Here is a 19821-nt window from a genome sequence, read left to right on the forward strand (position 1 = left end):
GAAGAAAATATTTAAATCTGGCTTACATCATGATGTGAGGTGTAAAAAATATCCCTTGCATTGCACAGCCACGGTTTTCATTGTCACAAGTGAAAATTCCTACTTGTAATAACACTGACTTGTGGGTCTTTTTTTGGTCAAAACATGATTTATGGGGTCCACTCCAAGTAAGCTCCAAATTTACTAATTGAGCTGAAACCAGAACTCCATGCCTGCTCCTGATGTTCTGTTCTTTTCCAATGTGATGGCATGAGTAGGTGAAATGTTTGGTAGGCATGAAAGAAACAGTTAAAAATGATCTCTCCAAAGCAGTGATCCCTAACCACGTGTGCTCATTGCAGAATTTCCTCTTTTCCATAGAAAAATCTGTGATCCTGGCCTTACGTCTTTTGAACCTGAAGCTTTGGGTAATCTGGTAGAAGGGATGGACTTCCACCGGTTTTACTTCGAAAATGGTAAATATTCCAGTTTCATCTCCAAGTCTTCATCTGTTCCTTGTGACTTGTGTCTCTCATCTAATGAGCTTTTTGGTCTGGGAGTTAGTTAATTGGCTTGGGCAGGGGAAGGGAGTATTATTTTTTTCAGAGTTCTGCTATAGGTGTTTTTCAGTCTGCTTCTGCTCTGCTCATTCACACATCACAGGGCACCTCACAGGGCAGAGGAGAGTTTCAGGTATTTGGAACTAAAAAGTCAAAATTAAGAATGAGTTAAGAGTTTAATTATTTTAACTGAAAATATTGAGTACAAATGTCATTAGACGTAATAGGGAAACTGAAATGTTGGGAAACTCCAGGTGGTGCCCTCCACTTTATTTAATCCATATATGTGCATGTGTGACGGTGTTTGCAGGGGTCTTAGGATGAGGGAAGAGACGAGAATGTTGACTCCATGTTTCAGAAGGCTTGATTTGTTATTTTATGATATATATTGTATTAAAACTATACTAAAAGAATAGAAGGAAAGGATTTCATCAGAAGGCTAGCTAAGAATAGAAAAGGAATGATAACAAAGGCTTGTGACTGATCAAGACAGTCCGAACAGCTGGACTGTGATTGGCTATTCATTAGAAACAACCACATGAGACCAATCACAAATCCACCTGTTGCATTCCACAGCAGCAGATAATCATTGTTTTATATTTTGTTCCTCAGGCCTCTTAGCTTCTCAGGAGAAAAAATCCTAAGGAAAGAATTTTTCATAAAATATGTCTGTGACATGCATGGATTAAACATATTTACTTATTAAGTAGTGTATAATAAGTGATTGTGCTCTTTCTACGAAGTATTTTAGTTGTAGGTGTGATTATCATAAAACCCTAGCTATGATTTTGTATCTGCTAAGCCTGAGATGTTTGTGTGTAAAACAGGTTGGCATGAGTTCTTTTGGCTTACCCAGAGCAAATGTGGTTTCTCTTGTGTGTACCCCTGTGTGTGTGTGTGTGTGTGTGTGTGGTAGCTCTGTCCAAAAGCAACAAGCCGATCCACACGATCATCCTGAACCCTCACGTGCACCTGGTGGGCGAGGACGCGGCGTGCATCGCCTACATCCGCCTGACGCAGTACATGGACGGCAGCGGCATGCCAAAGACCATGCAGTCCGAGGAGACGCGTGTCTGGCACCGGCGCGACGGCAAGTGGCAGAACGTGCACTTCCACCGCTCGGGCTCGCCCACCGTGCCCATCAAGTAAGGAACTGCCCCAGCACCAGCTCACTCCTCCTAGGCACACCACGTAGTCCAGTAGCTGCTTTGGGCCTTAAAACTGCGAGCCGTCCTCTGGTAGTGTCATTTTTTGTGGTTGTTCATTATGTGTTATACCCACTGCTGTGTGTAGTGTTGGTGACAAGATTTCTAAAATAATGCACTTTTTTGGTTGTTGTTTTCTACTCTGATGCCCACTGATCCAACTCGGTCCCTGAACTGACAGCTTGAAGAGCAGGAAAGTGTTTTGAACTAGAGAAAGCTTGATAGAAGTCACACAAAACAGGATTAGAAAACCTAGAATACAATTGCTGGAAAACCTGAGAAAACAAAAAGCAGTAGGATATATGGAGCTGTCAGAGCTAACCAGAAAGTTTCAAGTAAAATGCGTCATTATTAGGAAAAACTGAAGTTTGACTAATATTTAGTGTGATTTCCAGCCACCTCTACTTTCCCACGCCTAGGTAGGTTCACTGCAAGTTGGGTTTTAACCAGTTTACACATTTACCCTGTAAATTGAGCCATCTCAGTCCCTCTCACGTTCTTATCTCTTTCCCCACACTCTCTGTGCCTAACTGCTGAGTATTCCTTGTTGGGCAGTTCTGACATCCCCATGGGACAGCCTCTCATCTCTCCCATCAGCACTTCTCTCTGCTGTTCATCCAGGCCCTGCCACACCCTCAGAGTCAGGCAGTGACCGAGTTCTTTGAGCCACATTGTCACCAGGGTTAATGACAGCACACTGGGGGTTGCAATAACAAAATAAAGAGTGACAGCTTGCTCAGGAGGTTCTGCTCAAGCCATTGGCTTCTCTGCTTCTTCAGCAGCCTCTGCAAATGAGCGCAAACCTCAGTGACTGGTGGTTTCCCAAATAGGCAGCCTGGTCCAGGCCTGGCTTTGCTCAGTTGTGAGCCCTCTGTGTAGGATACAATTCCATTTGCGTCAGGTGTCTTAATGTGGAGAGTGGCTGAATTTCCTGGTGTGGATGGTAAGGGCTTAGATTTCATCTTTTGAACCATCATGTCTCATATTTTACTCCTTGCAACACTGTTCTCCTATCTGAAATAATACTTGATGAAGTAAAAATAAGGTAGAATGAAGTGTTAAACTTCCATGGTGATGATTTTGTATTATTTTCTTATTTAGGAAAAAAGAAATTTTATTGCTTAGTGATAACTTTTTATTTCAAAATATGAAGCCAATGGGAACAGGAGCCAAATGTTTGTTTCTACATTCCAGCTGCACTGCCAGTGTTTCAACAGATAGTATTCAAAGAGCAGTTACTCTTCCTTGAAATGCAGTTTTAGGTAAATCTTTGAGGTCTTCAAAAGGAGTGTTTGTCAAGGGATCTGAGCTGGGTGTGTGTAGAAACCAGAAAGCCCAAGTGAAGCAGGTTCACCTGGCACACTGCACTCTTGAACAGTCAGTGTTTACAGGACAGTGGCATGAAATGGACTAGAGAATCATTTAATCATTTCCTCTGATTTTTTTTCCACCTTTGTCTTTTTTGGGAAGTACTATAGGATGTCCTTTGCATCTGCTTGTTCTCCCTAATAAAGATATGGATTTCTGTGACTGCCAAGGGTGGAAGGAGAAGAAAAATCACCATGGAGTAATTTTTTTGCAGTTGCAGAGTGGTTTTTGTATTGGTGAATCTTTTGAGCCAATGGGGTCAGACAGACGAGATTTCAGGATTGCAAGGGGTGTCCAAGCTTAAGGGGTCACAGAGGAGCCTTAGAGCCAGACTGAGGCTTAAGGAGAGATTCCCTGAGACAGCAGCGTAGCCCTACGTGTGTAGCACTGGCAACAATATCACATAAATCCCATAACCAGCTCTCATCTTGAATTCAGGGGAGTTTTTTGGACTTGGTCCTAGCACTATTCCAAAATATCGTTGGTCTGATGGTTCAGAGCCTTGCTTTCCAGTGTAAAATTCGGTCATCTTCAGAATATCCTTGGTTTTTCTATGCCATGGTTGTTCTCCTGCGCTGGTTAGGTGTGCAGACATGAACTGGTTTGTAGGAAGGCTGATCAGATCATTGCCACCTTCTACTTCTGTAGGGTAAACAGCCAGCCCTACCTCAGATGGCTTTGTCTGATAGGATCTCCATTTTCCTATTACCTTATCTCCTAACTGTCTTTTTTTGTTGGAGGTTTACCTTTCCATTAGCTTGGCTTCTTCTGAAATGCTCTGTTCAGTTGTAGTCAGGGCTTTATTTAATTCCCCAATATCTTCTCCCTGCTCTGTTGCACGATTTTTGCACTTTTGTCATCTGCAGCGCATCTCAGACAGCCACCTATTTACCCTCAACTCTCATTTCCAGCCAGTGAGTACACAGAAACTTCTACAGAACTTTGCACTTCCTATTATTCCATGTAATATTTTTGGATTACCCAGCCCTCAAGGTTATTTGGTTCTCCTTGCACAGTGCTCCTGTTTTCTTTTCTTTTTATAGTGCCTTCCACCTGAGTGTCAGTATGCTATGTGAGATCAGTCCTACTGCTTGTGCTCAGCACTAGGGAGTCTGCTCTAGGCTGATAACTCCCCTTTCAGCACAAACATTGCCATTCTTTCTTTATTCCCCATCTTCTAAAGTCTGACAGGGAGATTCCCATGTAGCACCTACCCAGACCCATCTTCTTCTATAACTCATCCTGAACATTTTTACACTGTCTCATATTTCACCTTTGCTTTTCCCAGTCAGAGCAGCAAAAACTCCATTTTGGAAAACTAAAGGAACCTAATTAACTTATTGTTCTAGTTCCTCTATTTGAAATTTATACAGTCTACAGATACTTATTTAATTATTACCAACACACAGTAGTTAATAATGGCAGTTCCATAATAAAAAAGTATTTTACACATCATGTCTGAAGATGAATTTCAAATCTAATAAAGTTGCAAAAACAATTATAGCTGTGATCTGCTAGACACAGTATCCCAGATGGTGTTAAACCAGTTGCTGCGAGCACAGTAGCTTCCTTGTTTTCAGGAAGGAGTGTGCATAAGTCTAAGGATAGAACTGAGCTCTTTGGTAGCTATAGGTACAGGGAAAGGTTACCTTGTGGCAGAGAACTTACTTGAAAAAGGATATGAGCACAAGTATGTGTTTAGTTTATAAAAAAAAATTTATTCATGGTTTTGCTGTGAATGAGATGGGGCAAACTTGGGTTTCTGTCTGGTCCATGGTTTCTCTCTGAGTGATAGGAGTGACAGTAGGAAATTGTTCTCTGTATCCATGTTCTTAGGGACCTGTGCTAATGTGTTTGTGCAGAGCTGTCTGCTTGTCCTCGGAGACTGCACCTGCCCAATATGGGCAGTCAAAGGGCTGCTGGGCTTAAAAGTGACTCCCTAACCTAACTTCAGCCTCAGTGTTCCCTCCCTGATCACTGCTCACACCTTCTTATACTTTGATAAGCGCAGTGCCAGAGAGCAGGAATGCAGAGTAAAGAGTTTGTTCTGTGTTTGTGCAGTGCCTAGCGCAGAGGGATCCCAGCACGGCTGCAGCCCCTAGATGCTACGGTAATACAAATTATGCTACAACCTCAGTTAGCTCCATACTTGCTTCCAGCTCCTTTCCCTTCCTTCTCTCTCTGCATTTGGCTCTGGCATATCTTGCATGTGAATGACACCTGATTCTTCCTTGGCACTTGGTCCAATCTTTGTACAAGAGCCTCAGTCCATGGCAGTGCCTGCGATGTCCATGCTGAGGAAGTGAAGTTACAACCAGAGATTCACAGCTGAATTCTACCCTCCCTTCCTTAAGGAATCCCTTAAGACACTTTGGCTTCCTGCCTCAGTTTTCTTTTTTATTTTCACAGCCTCTCTGGCATCTTGCAAAGATGGAAAATGTCTGTTAAGTGGTTTGATAAATAAAGGAATGCTTTGCCTGAGTGGAGGTTTTTTCCCTTGTTTTTTCCCCAGAATCATGTTTAGTGATCTCGAGAAGATGATTTTTTTTCAATAGCATTGGCTAACACTTGAGCATGTGTTGTTATCTGGTGGTGATGTTACCTCAGTAATAGAAATCTGTTTGTTTTTTTTCTCCTTCCTCCTAGCTAAAAATATCAGCGGTGCCGCTCTTGCATTTTCTGTACCCAACGCACCTGGTTGATTACCATCTTGGCCATCCCGTTCTCTTCATGCATGTTTCTGAGTGCATGAAGTTGTGAAGGTTCTTCATGTAACACATTTGTGATGCATCACGTTGCTGTATATTCCATCTGTACACTGTTAACATTTCAATGAAGGTGATGTTCCATGCAAATAGAGAATAACAAGGCGTAAAAGACAAAAAAGAGATATTGGATGGACAGCAGTAGACACACAATACATTTGTCACTTGCTACATTTATGCCAAGACATAAATTTTGACAGACAACTTTAAAATCTAACGTGTTTATTAAAAAAAAAGGAAAAAAAAAGAAAAAGTATATTTTACCTTCTTTTTTTAAGAACTGGTTTTTGACTCCTCCTTTTCTCCTGAGTCCCAGGATTTTGCTTTGGTTCTGGCAGGAATGGTTAGGATTTCCGCTGGCAGCTCCATTACTGTAAAACAGATTTTTATCCTAGATGGACAAAATCACTGATAAATGGGGAAGTGTTAATATCTTGGCTTTGGACCAGCTGCAGCCTTTTTAGTTTATTAGTCTATGTAAACTGGAAAAATCTCTTCATTTGCTGGCCTGGCCACTCCAGAATTAACTGTCAGTGTTCTGATGAGTCAGCAGCTTCTGTTTTTCTTTTGAGTCCTTTTCGCTTTCTTATTTTGCTTAACTGAATGGTTCTGTTGGATGATTAAGCAAAATTAAAAATTGTAAGGAACTAAGTGATAATTGAGAGACAGTTTTTGAGGATTAAAATGGAAGGAAAGAGAAAGATTTTTATCACTTTTAGGATGTACTGTAAATTTTTTAAGGAGGCTTTAAAAAATATAATATGTGGGTTAATGTATAGACCAGTTGTGTGGATAATATACTCAAGAAATATTAGGCCTTAAAGCTAAATATGAAGAGTTTACTTACATTACACTGCTGCTGTTGCTTCTCTGGAAATGAATTACGGAGACATCGGTTTTCTGTGGGACCCTCACACTTTACCACAGGTTTGTGTCTCTCCCTCTTGCCCTCAATCCACTCGTGGTTTCTCAAGCTCCCCTGGCAGCGCTCGGTGTTAAGGCCAGCAATCCCGACGGGCTTGTCCCAGCTCCAGGCTGAGGGTAGAACGCCATGCTGGCAGCACAGAACGCAAACTTTGCAACAGGGACTGGTTCTCCTTCCCTCACGTTGCTGTAAAAACACACCCTCGCAAGAATTTCAGTTTCTTCCCTTCCACTGTTGCAGGAAAGGCCAGGCTGGGCTGCTCCTGTTCTCCCCGTGGTTCTGTTAGCAGCAGACTCCTGCTCCCTGCAGTGCTGTACAGTGCATGGTGTCTGAGTCAGTGTCCTTTTTAGCCGTCCAAAATTTACAACTCGGCAGCCAGAACTTTTTAAAATGGGAAAGCTTCCTAATTTGTATCATTTCACCTTTCTGTGTTGATTACTAATCAGAAGCAGTTCTTAAACATGTTGATGTTGTTACTAGTGGATGTATGGTAGATGGACTTAAGCTACTCTGATAATTACTACATGATTTTAAACAATATATATTTAAAGTAAGCATCTACAATAAATGTGTTGAGCCATATTAACCTGCCATTGGGATCTGTGAAAAAAGTAATGGCCTCATTTTTTTCTCATTAATTTCTTTTTTTCTTTTTTTTTCTTTTTTCTTTTTTTTTTTTTTTTTTGTGAAGCGGCTATAAGTGGCATAACTATATTTAAAATTAACAAATTAGGTGTAGAGTGTTTTTTTTATACTTCTAACATAGCATGTGGTGTTGATGTATTACTGTAGACCAAGTTTGTCTTCCACACCAAGACGTGAGGAACTTGTGATTTGTTCTCTCCACCACAACTGAATTATACACTTCTGTCATTTTGGAACACTGCAGTTTACCATGGGACACAGTGTACATATTTCTTGCCATAATGGTAAATGATTGATATATTTAAGAATTAATAAATTTGTGATTTCTGCTGACATTGTGCTTGTCTTTTAATTTCCCAATTAATTGTGATCTTTGCAGTGGAAAATATATAGCGTCTGTTTGAATTAAGACGCCAGAGGCACAGATGCACTTCTTAGGAGCTGAATTTTTGGTTTGAAAATACAAGAGTTTGCTGTTGTGGTTTTTCCTTTGGTTGGTTCCTAAGTGCCTTTCCTGGGGCTGATGGCACACTGCTCATGCTCTGCTTTGTTGGTGGACTGTGCACATACCTTGTGCTCGTAGGGCCATATTTAGAAATATTTTAGGTAGTTCCAACACTTCTGTTGCTGCCTTGCTGTATTTCATATATATATGCTCAGCCTGTAACACAAGACTCTGTAAGATAAGTTATTGTATGCTATATAATGCCATAAAATATATGTAGGAATATAAAAACATACATATAGAAATATAAAATACACTTATGTCTATAAATAATTAGGATTTAAAATAACGTACCAGTTTAAAAGCTTACACATATGTCTGTAGTGATTTCAGGCTGTCTTAAACCATGCTGAGCCACAACTGAGGACAGTCTTTTATACCAGCAGAAAAAAGAAGGACGAAGGAGAGGAAACAACTTGCAGCTTTCCTGGGTTAGGGAGTGCAGAGCTGGACTGGGGCCAAGGCAGCGTAGCTGGAGCAGCAGTGTTGGCGTGGCAGGTAGCCAGAGCCTGTCCTGGGTTGGTCACAATTCCAGTGCTTCTTCTTCTTCTTGGGTGGCATTTTGTAAACAAAAAAAGGTAGTAGTCAGGAGAGCGCTCAGGGGATTGGAATTTTTCACTAAACCCCAGAAGGAGCAAAAGCAGTTTAGTCTAATGGGAGGTCTTATATTTTGTCATATCGCTTTTACTTACTTTTTTTGCTCATTTTTTTCCAGTGAATGCTATTCCAGAAATCAGTTTGATTTCCGTTTTAACCATGCTCCTGCATAAAGCTGTTTGACAGCAGTGGAATTGCTACTGATTTCAGGTATGCAGAGAAGAGAGATCAGTGGATAAAACCAAATGTTCAGCAGGGGGCTGGAAGAACACATTTCTTCCATATCAGGTTGAATATTTGGGAGAGCACCAGGATTTGGGGGGTGGTTTGGGGTTTTTTAATGGTTGTTCTTTTATAGCACAAATATTTTAATCTGCTGCCTCCTGGTGGCTTTGTAATACTGTTTTCTATTTAGGAGTGTACAAGAAGAGGCTGTTTGTTCTGAGCAAAAGGGAGCCCAGTGCTTTCATTTATTCAGTTTTTAATGTAAGTAAGGAACACAATATTTCAGGGCCTGAAAATTACCATTTCCTGGGTTTTGAATATATCCTATACATATACCTGAGGTAATCAGATTGATTCTGTTTTCCAAAAATGGCCTCCCAGGACACATTGAAGAAAAGTACCATCTCTTAGGGCTGTATATTAAATCCAGAGTTCATTGTGTCTAGATTAACTTCACTATTTCTTCAGTGAGTTATTAATCCATTGTAATTTATCCTCTCCTTGGGCTATTCTCTCAGAAAACAGAATTGCTTCATGCTTCTCCAGGCTTTCCTTTCTTCTTAAATTTGTGCAGTCATACTTCATACATAACCCATCATAAAAAAGCACCATTAGTCAAAAAATTAACTGTAGTCATTGAGGAATTGATCCAAATTGCTTCAGGAGTTTTAGCTTCTTCGTTCCTTACAGATTATTAGTAAAAGAGAGGAGTGGGTGGACTGGAGTTCAGTGCTGCGAGGTGCAGCTGCTAAAGCTGTTGTTCTTGCAGGGAGAGTCCTGGGCTGACACCCCTGTACAGGGTACAGGGAGGTTTGGCTCCTCACAAAAGGGAACACTTAGTAATTCTGCAGCCCATCCAGGCCTCACAGGAAGGGATGTTCCTGTTCCTCTCTCTTCCCCTCCCTCTCTAGCAGAGATCCCTGTGGCTGAGCAGGACAGGTTGTAGGATCTGCTTCCAAGGCAGCGTGTATGTGGAAGGAGACAGGAATTCTGTGTGCTCACATGCTGCAGAACAGCAGTGCCAGGGCTGCCTGATCTAGCATGTGCTTGTCCAGACCCAGCCCAGGCCAAAGGCACTGCAAACAGTAAGTTTGGGGAAGAGGAGAACATTTAATCAGAGGGTGGGGCGAAGAAAATCAGTGCAAAAAAAAAAAACCAAGCTGATAGAAAACAGGATTTCCAAGGCAAAGAGATAGAAGAGCGCTATTTCTATGTTACAGAAATGTCACATTCTTTCTTCAAAGCGGTTTCCAGAACCCAGCTGTTGGGCTGGAGCATCTTAGGAACTAATTGGGAATTAGGCCCATATAACCTTTTTCATCACAGTGACCTCTGAGTAGTTAACAAAGTTAAATGGCTAAATGTGGCAAGTAGTTGAGACAGGGCTGCTTCCTTAAAATAGCAAGGGCTGAGTGTGCATAGCCACCCTCTGAAAAGTTGTGTTAAATTGCAGCACAACATTTATCAGGAATCTGACACACCTTACTGCAGCCAAGGGCCTTGCTCTTCTGCTATCCTCTGAAGTCAGCCTATAATGGAAAGATGCTGTTTCATGTCAGGGCAGGACTGGCAGCAGTGTCTGTCACCAAGTCCCCTGCTCACTGTCAGGTAATTCCCAGGAGCCAGCAAGCTGGTGCAGGGGAGAGGGGAGTATTAATTCATTAATTCACAGCCACTGTGTTGGGAGAGAGCCCATGGCAAACAGAATGGCCCTGGGGAAGTAGAGACTGCTCAGCTCTCTTGCCACTCCTTTTCCCACCCTGCTGAGGCACCCAGGGCTGGCTCTCAGAGAGGACAGCTGCCCAAGATGGTGACACTCACAGGACCTTGAGTTACACCAAGGGACCCTGCTAGCAACAGCCAGCCTGAGAGCAGGGGTAAGAGTCTGCCTTGGGGAGCCATACAGCTCATTGGATAAATGAAGTGCTGAACATCGGTACCTAAACACAAGTCAAACCCTTAGTGGGGATGTAGAAGAGAGTGCTCCCAAGCACCCACCTCTGTCATGTTAGAGCAAGACATGAACTGAACTAAACATCATTCAGAGCTGTCATTGTGTCCTGCACACCAAAGAGAGGTAAGTACTGAGTCAGAAGCAAGAGTTCAGTTTAAGGTACCTGGGTAAGTTCCTCAGACAAAACGGGCACCTAAACATCTACTCCCTAAATAAAAGTGGTGATTTCTGGGGCTTTTTTCTGAGCAAAACTTTTTAGAGAGTAAGCACAAAAGTGGGGTCATGCCAAAATTTGCCTGCTTTGTTCATTGTAGCAAATAGAGTTATGGAAATCTTCATGGATGAATGAAGTTTCTCAAGTGGATACCTCAATTCCAAGCAAGTCTTTATAAAGAATAAAATCACAAACACAATGAGTAAGTATGTTTGAAAAGTCTTGTTTATATCCCACTATGTTATCAAAATTCTAAATCATCAAGCCATTGGATCACCCAACCGAGACAGAGACAATCAGAAGTCGTAAAGGTGCACATTTCTTTTTCCAGTGGTTCAAATCAATCCTCCACCAACACAGGAAGGCTTATGGAATTTACCCTTATGGACATTTGCACTGTCATATGGGTATTTTTTGATTGAAAGTAGGTACTTTTAAGTAATACAATTTAGTAAATGAGAAAGATGGTTTATTAAAGTAATTTGGAAATTGGTTGGAAAGGAGATTAGTGACAGATAATATATTTTGTAGGTGAGTAATTGACAGCTTTGTCTTCTTCTCATGTAGCAGCCTCCATGTGAAACCCCCACAGTCCATAAATCACAAAGTAACAGAATGTTTGGGGTTGGAAGGGACTTCTGGGGATCCTCTAGTCCAGCCCCTGTTAAAAGCAGGTTCACCCTGAGCAGGTTTCACAGGGTGATGTCCAGGCAGAGTTGAACATCTCCAGAGGAGACTCCACAGACTCTCTGGACAGCTCCTGCCAGTGCTCTTTCCTTCACAGAGCCCCTTCCCAGCAGGTCAGGCCCTCACTTGCATGGGTGCATGGGGTTCTTCTTCCTGAGCTGTCAGACCCCACGCTTGCTTTGGATGGGCTTCTCTGATTTCCTCTCCAGCCTGTCCATGTCTGGCTGAATAGCAGAACAGCCTGCTGGCCTCTCCTGCCCTTTTGGAAGACTGGGATAACATTGGCTTTCCTCCATTCCTCCTCTTCTCCATGACCTTTCAAAGACACACCTAATCAAAGATAAATCTAATAATACTGAAAAGTTATTCTAAAAAGGATTTTGGAGACAGTAGGGCACCTTTACACACAGAGAGATTGGTAGCATGGCCAGCCTTTTGTTTGCAGACTTTGTTTCTGATCCTCTGGGTGGCCTTGGGCTGCCTGGAGGATATGGTGTAAATTTGTGCACTAGTGACTGATGTGGCAATTCCCATTTCCAGCCCTTCATTGCTATTCTTTGTGCAGCGAATGTTCACATCATCTCTCTAAACCCTGGAGAACCAGTGGTTTCCAGGGTTCTTTGACAATGAACAAAATTACCTTCTCTTAAAGACTTAAACACTCTCCGTGTAAGTATTTTGAAGAACCTGGAAATATGAACTACTTGCCAGCATCTGAGAGGGTGTTGGCACATCATTGTGGGGTCTGGTTTTGGAGGCACCATTTCAGTCTCCTGTTGGGATCTAAGCACTTTAAATAGTTACATTCTCTGTGATGGAGCCAGATAAGCACAGCAGCAGTAGGTTGATTTCAGGGCCTGGATTTAGATCCACTGACAAGGATCTGGGAGATGTGAGTAGGAGGTTTTGGTCTTTTGCATTCAGGCCAGGAATCTGAGCATGCGTTCCTTGTGCAAGGTCAGTGCCATAACTACTGAGTGAATATCTGAGACAGTTCTTGTCCATTTTTTCACTGAAAAATAAGTAGGGAAGGATCTATTTTTTGTTTGGATGCAGTTTTTAAGAAATGGTCTAAATCTTCCTGACAACAGCGGGAAGGATCCCTTTCCCTGTGCATACATCAAGCAAAGGTACCCCAAAGGTTTAAAAATGCCAAGCACTAATTAACACAAAGCTGAGAGCAAAAAACACTCCAAGTCTCTTTTCTTAAACAAATGGATGTGTTTGAGGATTTCAATATGTGAACAGATAGAAAAACTGAGGCTTAAAAGGTCCTGGGGTTTTGCTGATCCCTGCTTTGCAGTGGGTTTCCAGTGCTGGGACCCTGAGGTGCACTGGGTGTCCATTCTCTCCTCTGTAGTTGAATGGGGATCTCAGTATTTGTGTCTCACCACGTTCACACCTTTCTATAAACAGCTTCCCAGTTAAGCCCAGCTTTTCACACATGACAAGGCAGAGCTACTTTGCATCCCACGAGTCTTACACTGCCTGCCAAGAGGATGTAAGGGGGATACTTGGGAGAGTGGAAGAGCCAGAGGACAAGGACTCCAGTTTTCATTAAGAGGTCTCAGCAGCTCACACTACTCCTCTCTGAGGAGGAGTAGCTGGCACAAAGATCCAAACATTTTGATGGCAAGAGGAGACAGCAGGTGGAGGCTTCTCCTCTGTAAGATCCTTTCACTGCTCTGCCAAAATGCCCCTGTGCTGCTCCATGCCCCTCTGTCTGGATGTTTTCCTCTTGTCTTTTGTGCTGCTCCTGCCCTACCTTCCTTCTCTTCCCAACCTTCTCATCTTCCTCCCACATGAAACCCCATTTATCTCATTGACAGCAACGTGTGCCACTCCTTGGAATGAATCATTTACTTGTATGTCTGAAATTCTACTCCCCCATCTTCCTTTTTTTTTTTTTTCCATTTCTCTTTTGTGTGTCACCCTTTCATGTGAGACCCGTTCCCAGGATGCAGCAGCAGCTGGAACAATAGGCAGTGTTCCGGGAGCAGCGTTGCTGTGCCCTGGTGTTTGACTGGGAGCCTTTTAAAAGCATTAGCTACTTACTCCTCTCGGTGTCACTGCCTCCCTGCTTTCAGCCTAAGACCCTGGTAGTGTGTCATTTGCCCAAGGCCACAAAGTTATTGGATGGCAGGGGTTTCTAGGTCCAAGAGTGAGTTTCCTTCCCTCAATGACAGTGATTGCAGGCTGCCTGTGAAGGATTTATGGCCAGAATATAAGGAGAGCTCAGGGAGTCTTGAGCTTGCTAGCAGCCCAGCATTAGCCCCCGGGGAGCTCCCTATGAAAAGCCAGGTTCACATCTGTCCTGGCAGCTGGAACTCTGCAGCACTTCTCAAATCTCTAAAAGGCACATCACACTGTTCTGAAGGCAATACTCCAATTGAGGGCAGCAGCCACAGACTGCTGTCCTCACAGAGCAGGAATATCCTGGGAGTACTGAATGTCACACTAGTTAATTATATTAGCTAAACCTAGCTTCCTGCATCTGTCAGCACCTTAAAGGTAAGACAGCTGTAAAATATTAGCACTATATTGTCTTTGTACATCCAGAAAAAAGGCAAAGAGGGGAAAAAAGAAAAACCACCGGAAATCCTTCCCAGGAAAAAACATAACCCCAGAGTTAGTGGGGTTTCTGTTTTATTTTTGACACTGATACTGACCTAGAAAAGGAGAAAGAACCTGATCTGATGTTTAGATACTAGATGAATCTTTCTGAGCTGGCAGTTAGACAAAGGGAGATTTGAGATGGTGATGAATGATGGAGAAGATGTAACTACAAGGTTTCAGTTTTACAGTGACTGGGTTCGAATGTGGTGCTACAGAGCATACACACACAGACAGGGACACAACAAAAGGTCCTGTTATTTATTTTTGCAGGGGTGACTTTTTTGAACCTAAGGGCTGACAAACGGGTAACAGAAGTTTAATGGCCAGCCCAAGATAGTTCCACTACCTGCACTAGGCAATGGTACCAAAATTACTGGGAGCTACTCCAGGTCCATGAGCACAAAAAAATCTGTTTTGTTCTTATAATAATAGAATCCCAGAAAGGTTCAAGTTGGAAGTGACCTAAAAGTTCCAACCCCATACCACGGGTAGGGACACCTTCTACTAGACCAGGCTGCTCAGGGCCCCATCCAGCCTCGCCTTGAACACTTCCAGGGATGGGGCAGCCACAGCCTCTCTGGACAACCTGTTCCCAGGTCATTGCTGTGAGATCCTGTCCTTTGACCCTGGTTACAAAGAGATCCTGCTCTGTTCTGAGGGCTGAAAACACTCAGTGTGCTGATACAAGAGAGGTGACCAGTCAGGTAAGTGGTGTCCTCAGCTTGTAATGAACTGTGATGGAAAAGGGGAGTTCAGGATTGGAAAAACTTGAAAAATCCACCACCCTTCATTAGCATCTGCTCAAAGAGGCCAGTGCTGGGGGTTTATTACCTTTCAGAACAGGGGGCTGGATAACAAAGTTCAGGTTTATTCTTTTTGGAGTCAGTTCCCTCCACTTATGTTCTTCTTCCAGGAGGCAGAATTTACCTACACACAACATGAAAGAAATCTCTCCAGCTTAGGCTTTCCATCACATTTCAGGGATCAAGTGCTCCTGTGGGAGCTATGGAAGATAGTCAAGGCCTACTTTATTCCTGTTGCTCCTCAAAGCGAATTTCAAGATGCAAATGGGAAGTAAGCTAAACCAGATTTGGATTTACAATGCAAATATTATTAGGGTCTAAGTCCCTTTGAGGTGATTGACAGCTTGAGATGTCCACAGCACAGCTTGTACATCTGCAGTGAGGTCATTTCGACTATGCACAAATGGCTTTGACCAGAACTGCTCATTTTCATAAAATAATGCAGACTTTATGTTACACTGTGGCAAGAGTCTGATCAGGTGTCCCACCATCACACAGAAATGACCTCACAGGAGTTATTAATCATTTCTGTGACAATTTATTGGAGCACCCACTTGTTATTGTCAGCAGTGACAATAATGATGATGGTGGAGAATCTGAGCACAACCCAGAAAAATGTGTATTTGTATTTATGAGAAACATTGCTTTTGCTTCACTGCTGCCAGCCAGTCTGTCTCCCCTCAGGAGTCAGCATAGGTCAGATGAGTGAGGAATGAGATGCCTTTGATTCATAACTCAGGATAACATTTGAGAAGTTTCTGGAATATTTTTTACACATGAGCTGCAACTTCTCATAAGAGTTTGGTTTCAGGGAATGAAACAGCAGTTACCGAGAGAGAAAATGGGAATGTGAGGGAGAGAAATATTGTGTATATGTCTTCCATTTCCTCTTTAGACTGTAATTTTCTCCTTCTTTCTCCTTTGCAGTCAAAAAATAAAACGTGAATTTAGTGGCAGATGAGAGTATAGAGATATTACAGACACAGCATAGGCTTAGTCATACTCTTCTGCTGCACATATCTTCTTTGAACTGCACTTAACCATGTGAAGGATTTACATCCAGACAAGCAGAGGATAGCTCCAGAATAACACAGTTTATAGGCATTGCAAATAAAGTAAACCCAGCTTCCATCTGGCAGAAGAAGGCCATTTTCAGACACATATAATGATACTAGAAGCATTTCTAGTATAAGTATATTCTTGGTGTGAAAGTCTGACCATTTTTCTCATTCACATATCCTAAAAATACCACCTGGTTGTTTTTCATGGTGGTTTTTCATCTCTATTCCAAATTTAAGGGTCAGGATTTTTTTGTGACTTGGGCAATGCTTCAGGGTGTGCATGGAATATGTCGTGTACAGGCAAACAGCAACCTGCAGGGGAAAAATTCTCCTAATGATGGATGTAACAGTTCAGGCAGCATCTGAAATCATAACAAGTAGATAAAATGCTTGCTGTAATCAGTGGAATGGGGAGGTTAAAGAAGCACTGAGCATGAGTGGTGTGAAGACTTGGCACAAGATTAGTACATTAAGGGACTTGGACTCTGATGTAGTCCCTGGTATAAATTTGGAGCTGTACTTGGTGATTTGTAAGGAGAAAAAATTTCTGTTGAATATAATTCAAGTCTGATAGCAAAATGATGCTGAAGATGGTTGCAGACATAGGCTAGAGCTTAGAAGCTGTCAGGGATATAGAAGTCCTGCCACTACCAAAGCAGGTCTGAATTCCCATATACCATTTTACCCATCTCCTCCCACAGAAGTATTTCCACTTCCTAAGGGATGAGGTATTTTGCTGTTTCTGCAACATATTTATTTATAAGTTTTAGCAAGCCCTGCCCAGGGCTTTCTCTTCAGCACTGAAATACTGTGTGTCCAGGAGACCAGCCAGAAACCAACCAGGACCATTCAATATTCCAGTGACTTAATGTCCAGAATCTGCAACAGCTTTTCTGGTACCTTTCAATTGTCAGGCAAGGCCATAAATGCCACTCTGTAATAAGTGCAATTCAGAGTCTCTGTTGCAAAGACCTCAGAGAAATGGCAATTTCTTTTTCAACATGTTGGAAGTAAATGCACAAAACCTGCTGTACACTATTCAATCGTGATACTCAGATAATAGAATAAGCAAGCTAGGGAAATTTAGTGCAGAAGCAAAGACCTCTAGGCAACGATGTAATATAATACAGAAAAGATATAACTCAATTGGAAATAGCCAGCTGGCACTAATGGCTCATTCGTTTAGACTCCTGTTTCTGGGCTGTCTGGCTTTTGGTGAGATGGGAGCAAGGAAAATCACACCTGCCTGCCAACAGCTATCAATAAAAGCACTATTAAGTAGAGCCCTGAAGCTCAGGGGCCACTCCAAACTACCTCGATAACTGGGAATGGTTTGAGGAGAGGTCAAGAGGAGGAGATGGTCAAGAACCCAAGCTTTGTCTTCTCATCAGTTTCCTGTGGTACTGAGGTTTGGATAATGTGCTGGGGGTGGGAATACACCACACCTCACTACACATGGCCACGACAGAGCGCTCTGCTCTGCACATAGCAGAGGCCTTGTCTGTGGCAAGCCTGAATCAACTAAACTGCCTTTTAGGCCCCTTGCTGGGCCTGACAACACAGCTTGGAATGACAATGCCAAATCCAGAGCCTTTAGATGTACTGGAGGAAGGGTGAGAGCTGTGGGAAGCAGTGGGCACTTAGCATCTGGCTGGGAATGGGCTCTAGCACAGGAGTGTGACCCATCTGTCTGGGCATTGCCATTTTGGGATGGAATGCATCCTGCCTGCCTTCCTCCCTCCCCTCTGGGCCTCCTGGACACAGAAACTGGTTTGATTCCTTGGTGAGGAACACAGGCTTGGTTTCAATGTCCTATTCCACCTGCTGTGATCAAGCCCAGGCCCCATTCATATGCTTATATTATCCCTTCTTCCATTGTTTGCCCTCTGTTTTGTCATCATTCTGCCTCACTTACTTTGCCTCAGTACCCTCCTAAATGAATAACCTGATGACTTTTTCCTGGATGATCCTAGTTGTAGTACATCCATAGCTGCACTTGGTACTTCTGATACTGTTACCTCGAGGAAAGAATAATAATAATAATAATAATAATAATAATAATAATAATAATAATAATAATAATAATAATAATAATAATAATAGTGATGATGATGGCAACAGCAGTGACAAGGCTATTATTATGGAGTGCCTAGGAAAGGGTGGCTGACTGGTTTTGCTGGCAGGTATCCATGGCACAGTGGTTATAGCTGTACACAGGGAGCAGCAGGGCCAGAGGAATTAAGTCACTGAATGTCAGAGTGACTGACCCAAAGCTCTTGGAAGGAAAACAAAAGAGAGTGAGTATGTTCTGTGGCACCAGTTAGAAATGACTCATTAAGAACCATACACAATACATGAATTTTGGGTTAAAAGGACCTTAAGCTTCATCTAGTCTAACCCCTCTGCCATGTGTAAGGACACCTCCCACTATCTCAGGTTGCTCCAAGCTTTGTCTAACCTGGTCTTGGACACTTCCAGGGAAGGGGCAGCCACAGCTTCTCTGGGCAAGCTGTGCCAGGACCTCCCCACCTTCACAGGGAGCAATTTCTTCCTAATATCCAATCTAAATCTGTTCTCTGTTCATTTGAAGCCATTCCCCCTTGTACTGTCACTCCATGTCCCTGCCAAAAGCCCTTCTCCAGCTTTCTTGTAGCTGCTTAGCTGCAGTGACTTCACATGTATATGTATCTGATGGGGTTTTTTCATTATTTTTTATTATTCTACTTTACCTTTCCAAAGAGTAAACCACACCTGGAGCTGAGTTATAGAAGGGTCTGGGTTGGTTCTCTAAAAGTGGTTTAGTCCTGGACACTGGACTGTTGGGTAAGGTGCCAGGTGTTCCTCGTTTCCCATCAGGAGAGAGCACAGCTCCCTCATTTCTCTGAGGGCGGTTGGAGGAAGGTGGTCACCCATTCTGTGGGATTTGCGTTGTACTCCTGTGAGGAGAAACTTTGAGGAATTTGCTGTGGAATTTGGGATGCTTGAGCTTTGGTGAGAAGGAGCAGATTTTCCTGTGAGTGCTCTACAAACTGTGAGACTAGGCCTCAGTGGCCTCATTGTCCATTGTGCGGGAATATGGTGTGGCAAAGAGCAGTTTGGGGGACTGGGATGGGGGTGGAAAAGGCTGCCAGAAGCTCCATGAAAGTTTTTTTAAAAGGTCACGTTCTGCTGATCTGAGCTCCTGGTAGGAAAGCAGGCCTTGGGGGGGTCCTCATGTGTGAGGGGGCCGAGGGGGCCCTCGTTTGTGAGGAGTTTGGGGGACTCTTGTGTGTGAGGGCTTTGGGGGGCTCTCGTGCATGAGTGGGTTGAGGGGGCCCTCGCATGTGAGGGCTTTGGGGGCCCCTTGCCAATGAGGGGGCTGAGGGAGCTCTTGCACGTGAGGGGTCTTTGGGGGGGCTCCTGTGCATGAGGGGGCTTTGGGGGGCTCTCACGCATGAGGGTTTTGGTGGGCCCTCATGCGTGAGGGGACCCCTGTGTGTGAGGGGGCTTTGTGGGGGGGGCCCATTGCACTTGAGGGGTTTGGGGGGCTCCTGTGTGTGAGGAGGCTGAGGGGGCTCCCGTGTGTGAGGGGGCTCTTGGGCATGAGGGCTTTGCGGGGGCCCTTGCCCATAAGGGGGTTCTCGCACGTGAGGGGTTTGGGAAGCCTTTGTGTGTGAGGAGGGCTTGGGCCCTCATGCATGGGGTTGGGGCCTTGTGTCTTACACAGCAAAGA

At 43.4% G+C, this 19821-nt stretch overlaps 1 protein-coding gene across 11 annotated transcripts in view; it reads left to right on the forward strand.

Annotated features, from left to right (window-relative positions):
• CAMK2D (calcium/calmodulin dependent protein kinase II delta) overlaps nt 1–7780 on the forward strand; it is a 120854-nt gene extending 113074 nt beyond the window's left edge. For 8 of the 11 annotated variants that reach the window (XM_036381547.2, XM_036381544.2, XM_054514531.1 and 5 more), the window contains 3 exons: nt 361–455; nt 1456–1684; nt 5174–7780. In XM_036381547.2, the coding sequence (XP_036237440.1) occupies nt 361–455; nt 1456–1684; nt 5174–5180 (331 nt within the window). In that variant the 3' untranslated portion in view covers nt 5181–7780. Of the gene's footprint in view, nt 1–360; nt 456–1455; nt 1689–5173 lie in introns of those variants that run through there. The other 3 variants (XM_036381545.2, XM_036381548.2, XM_036381551.2) reach the window with 3 other exon arrangements.
• Nucleotides 7781–19821: the final 12041 nt, after the last annotated feature.

This window comes from Molothrus ater, chromosome 4 (genome assembly GCF_012460135.2).
Source record: "Molothrus ater isolate BHLD 08-10-18 breed brown headed cowbird chromosome 4, BPBGC_Mater_1.1, whole genome shotgun sequence".
Classification (NCBI taxonomy): domain Eukaryota; kingdom Metazoa; phylum Chordata; class Aves; order Passeriformes; family Icteridae; genus Molothrus; species Molothrus ater.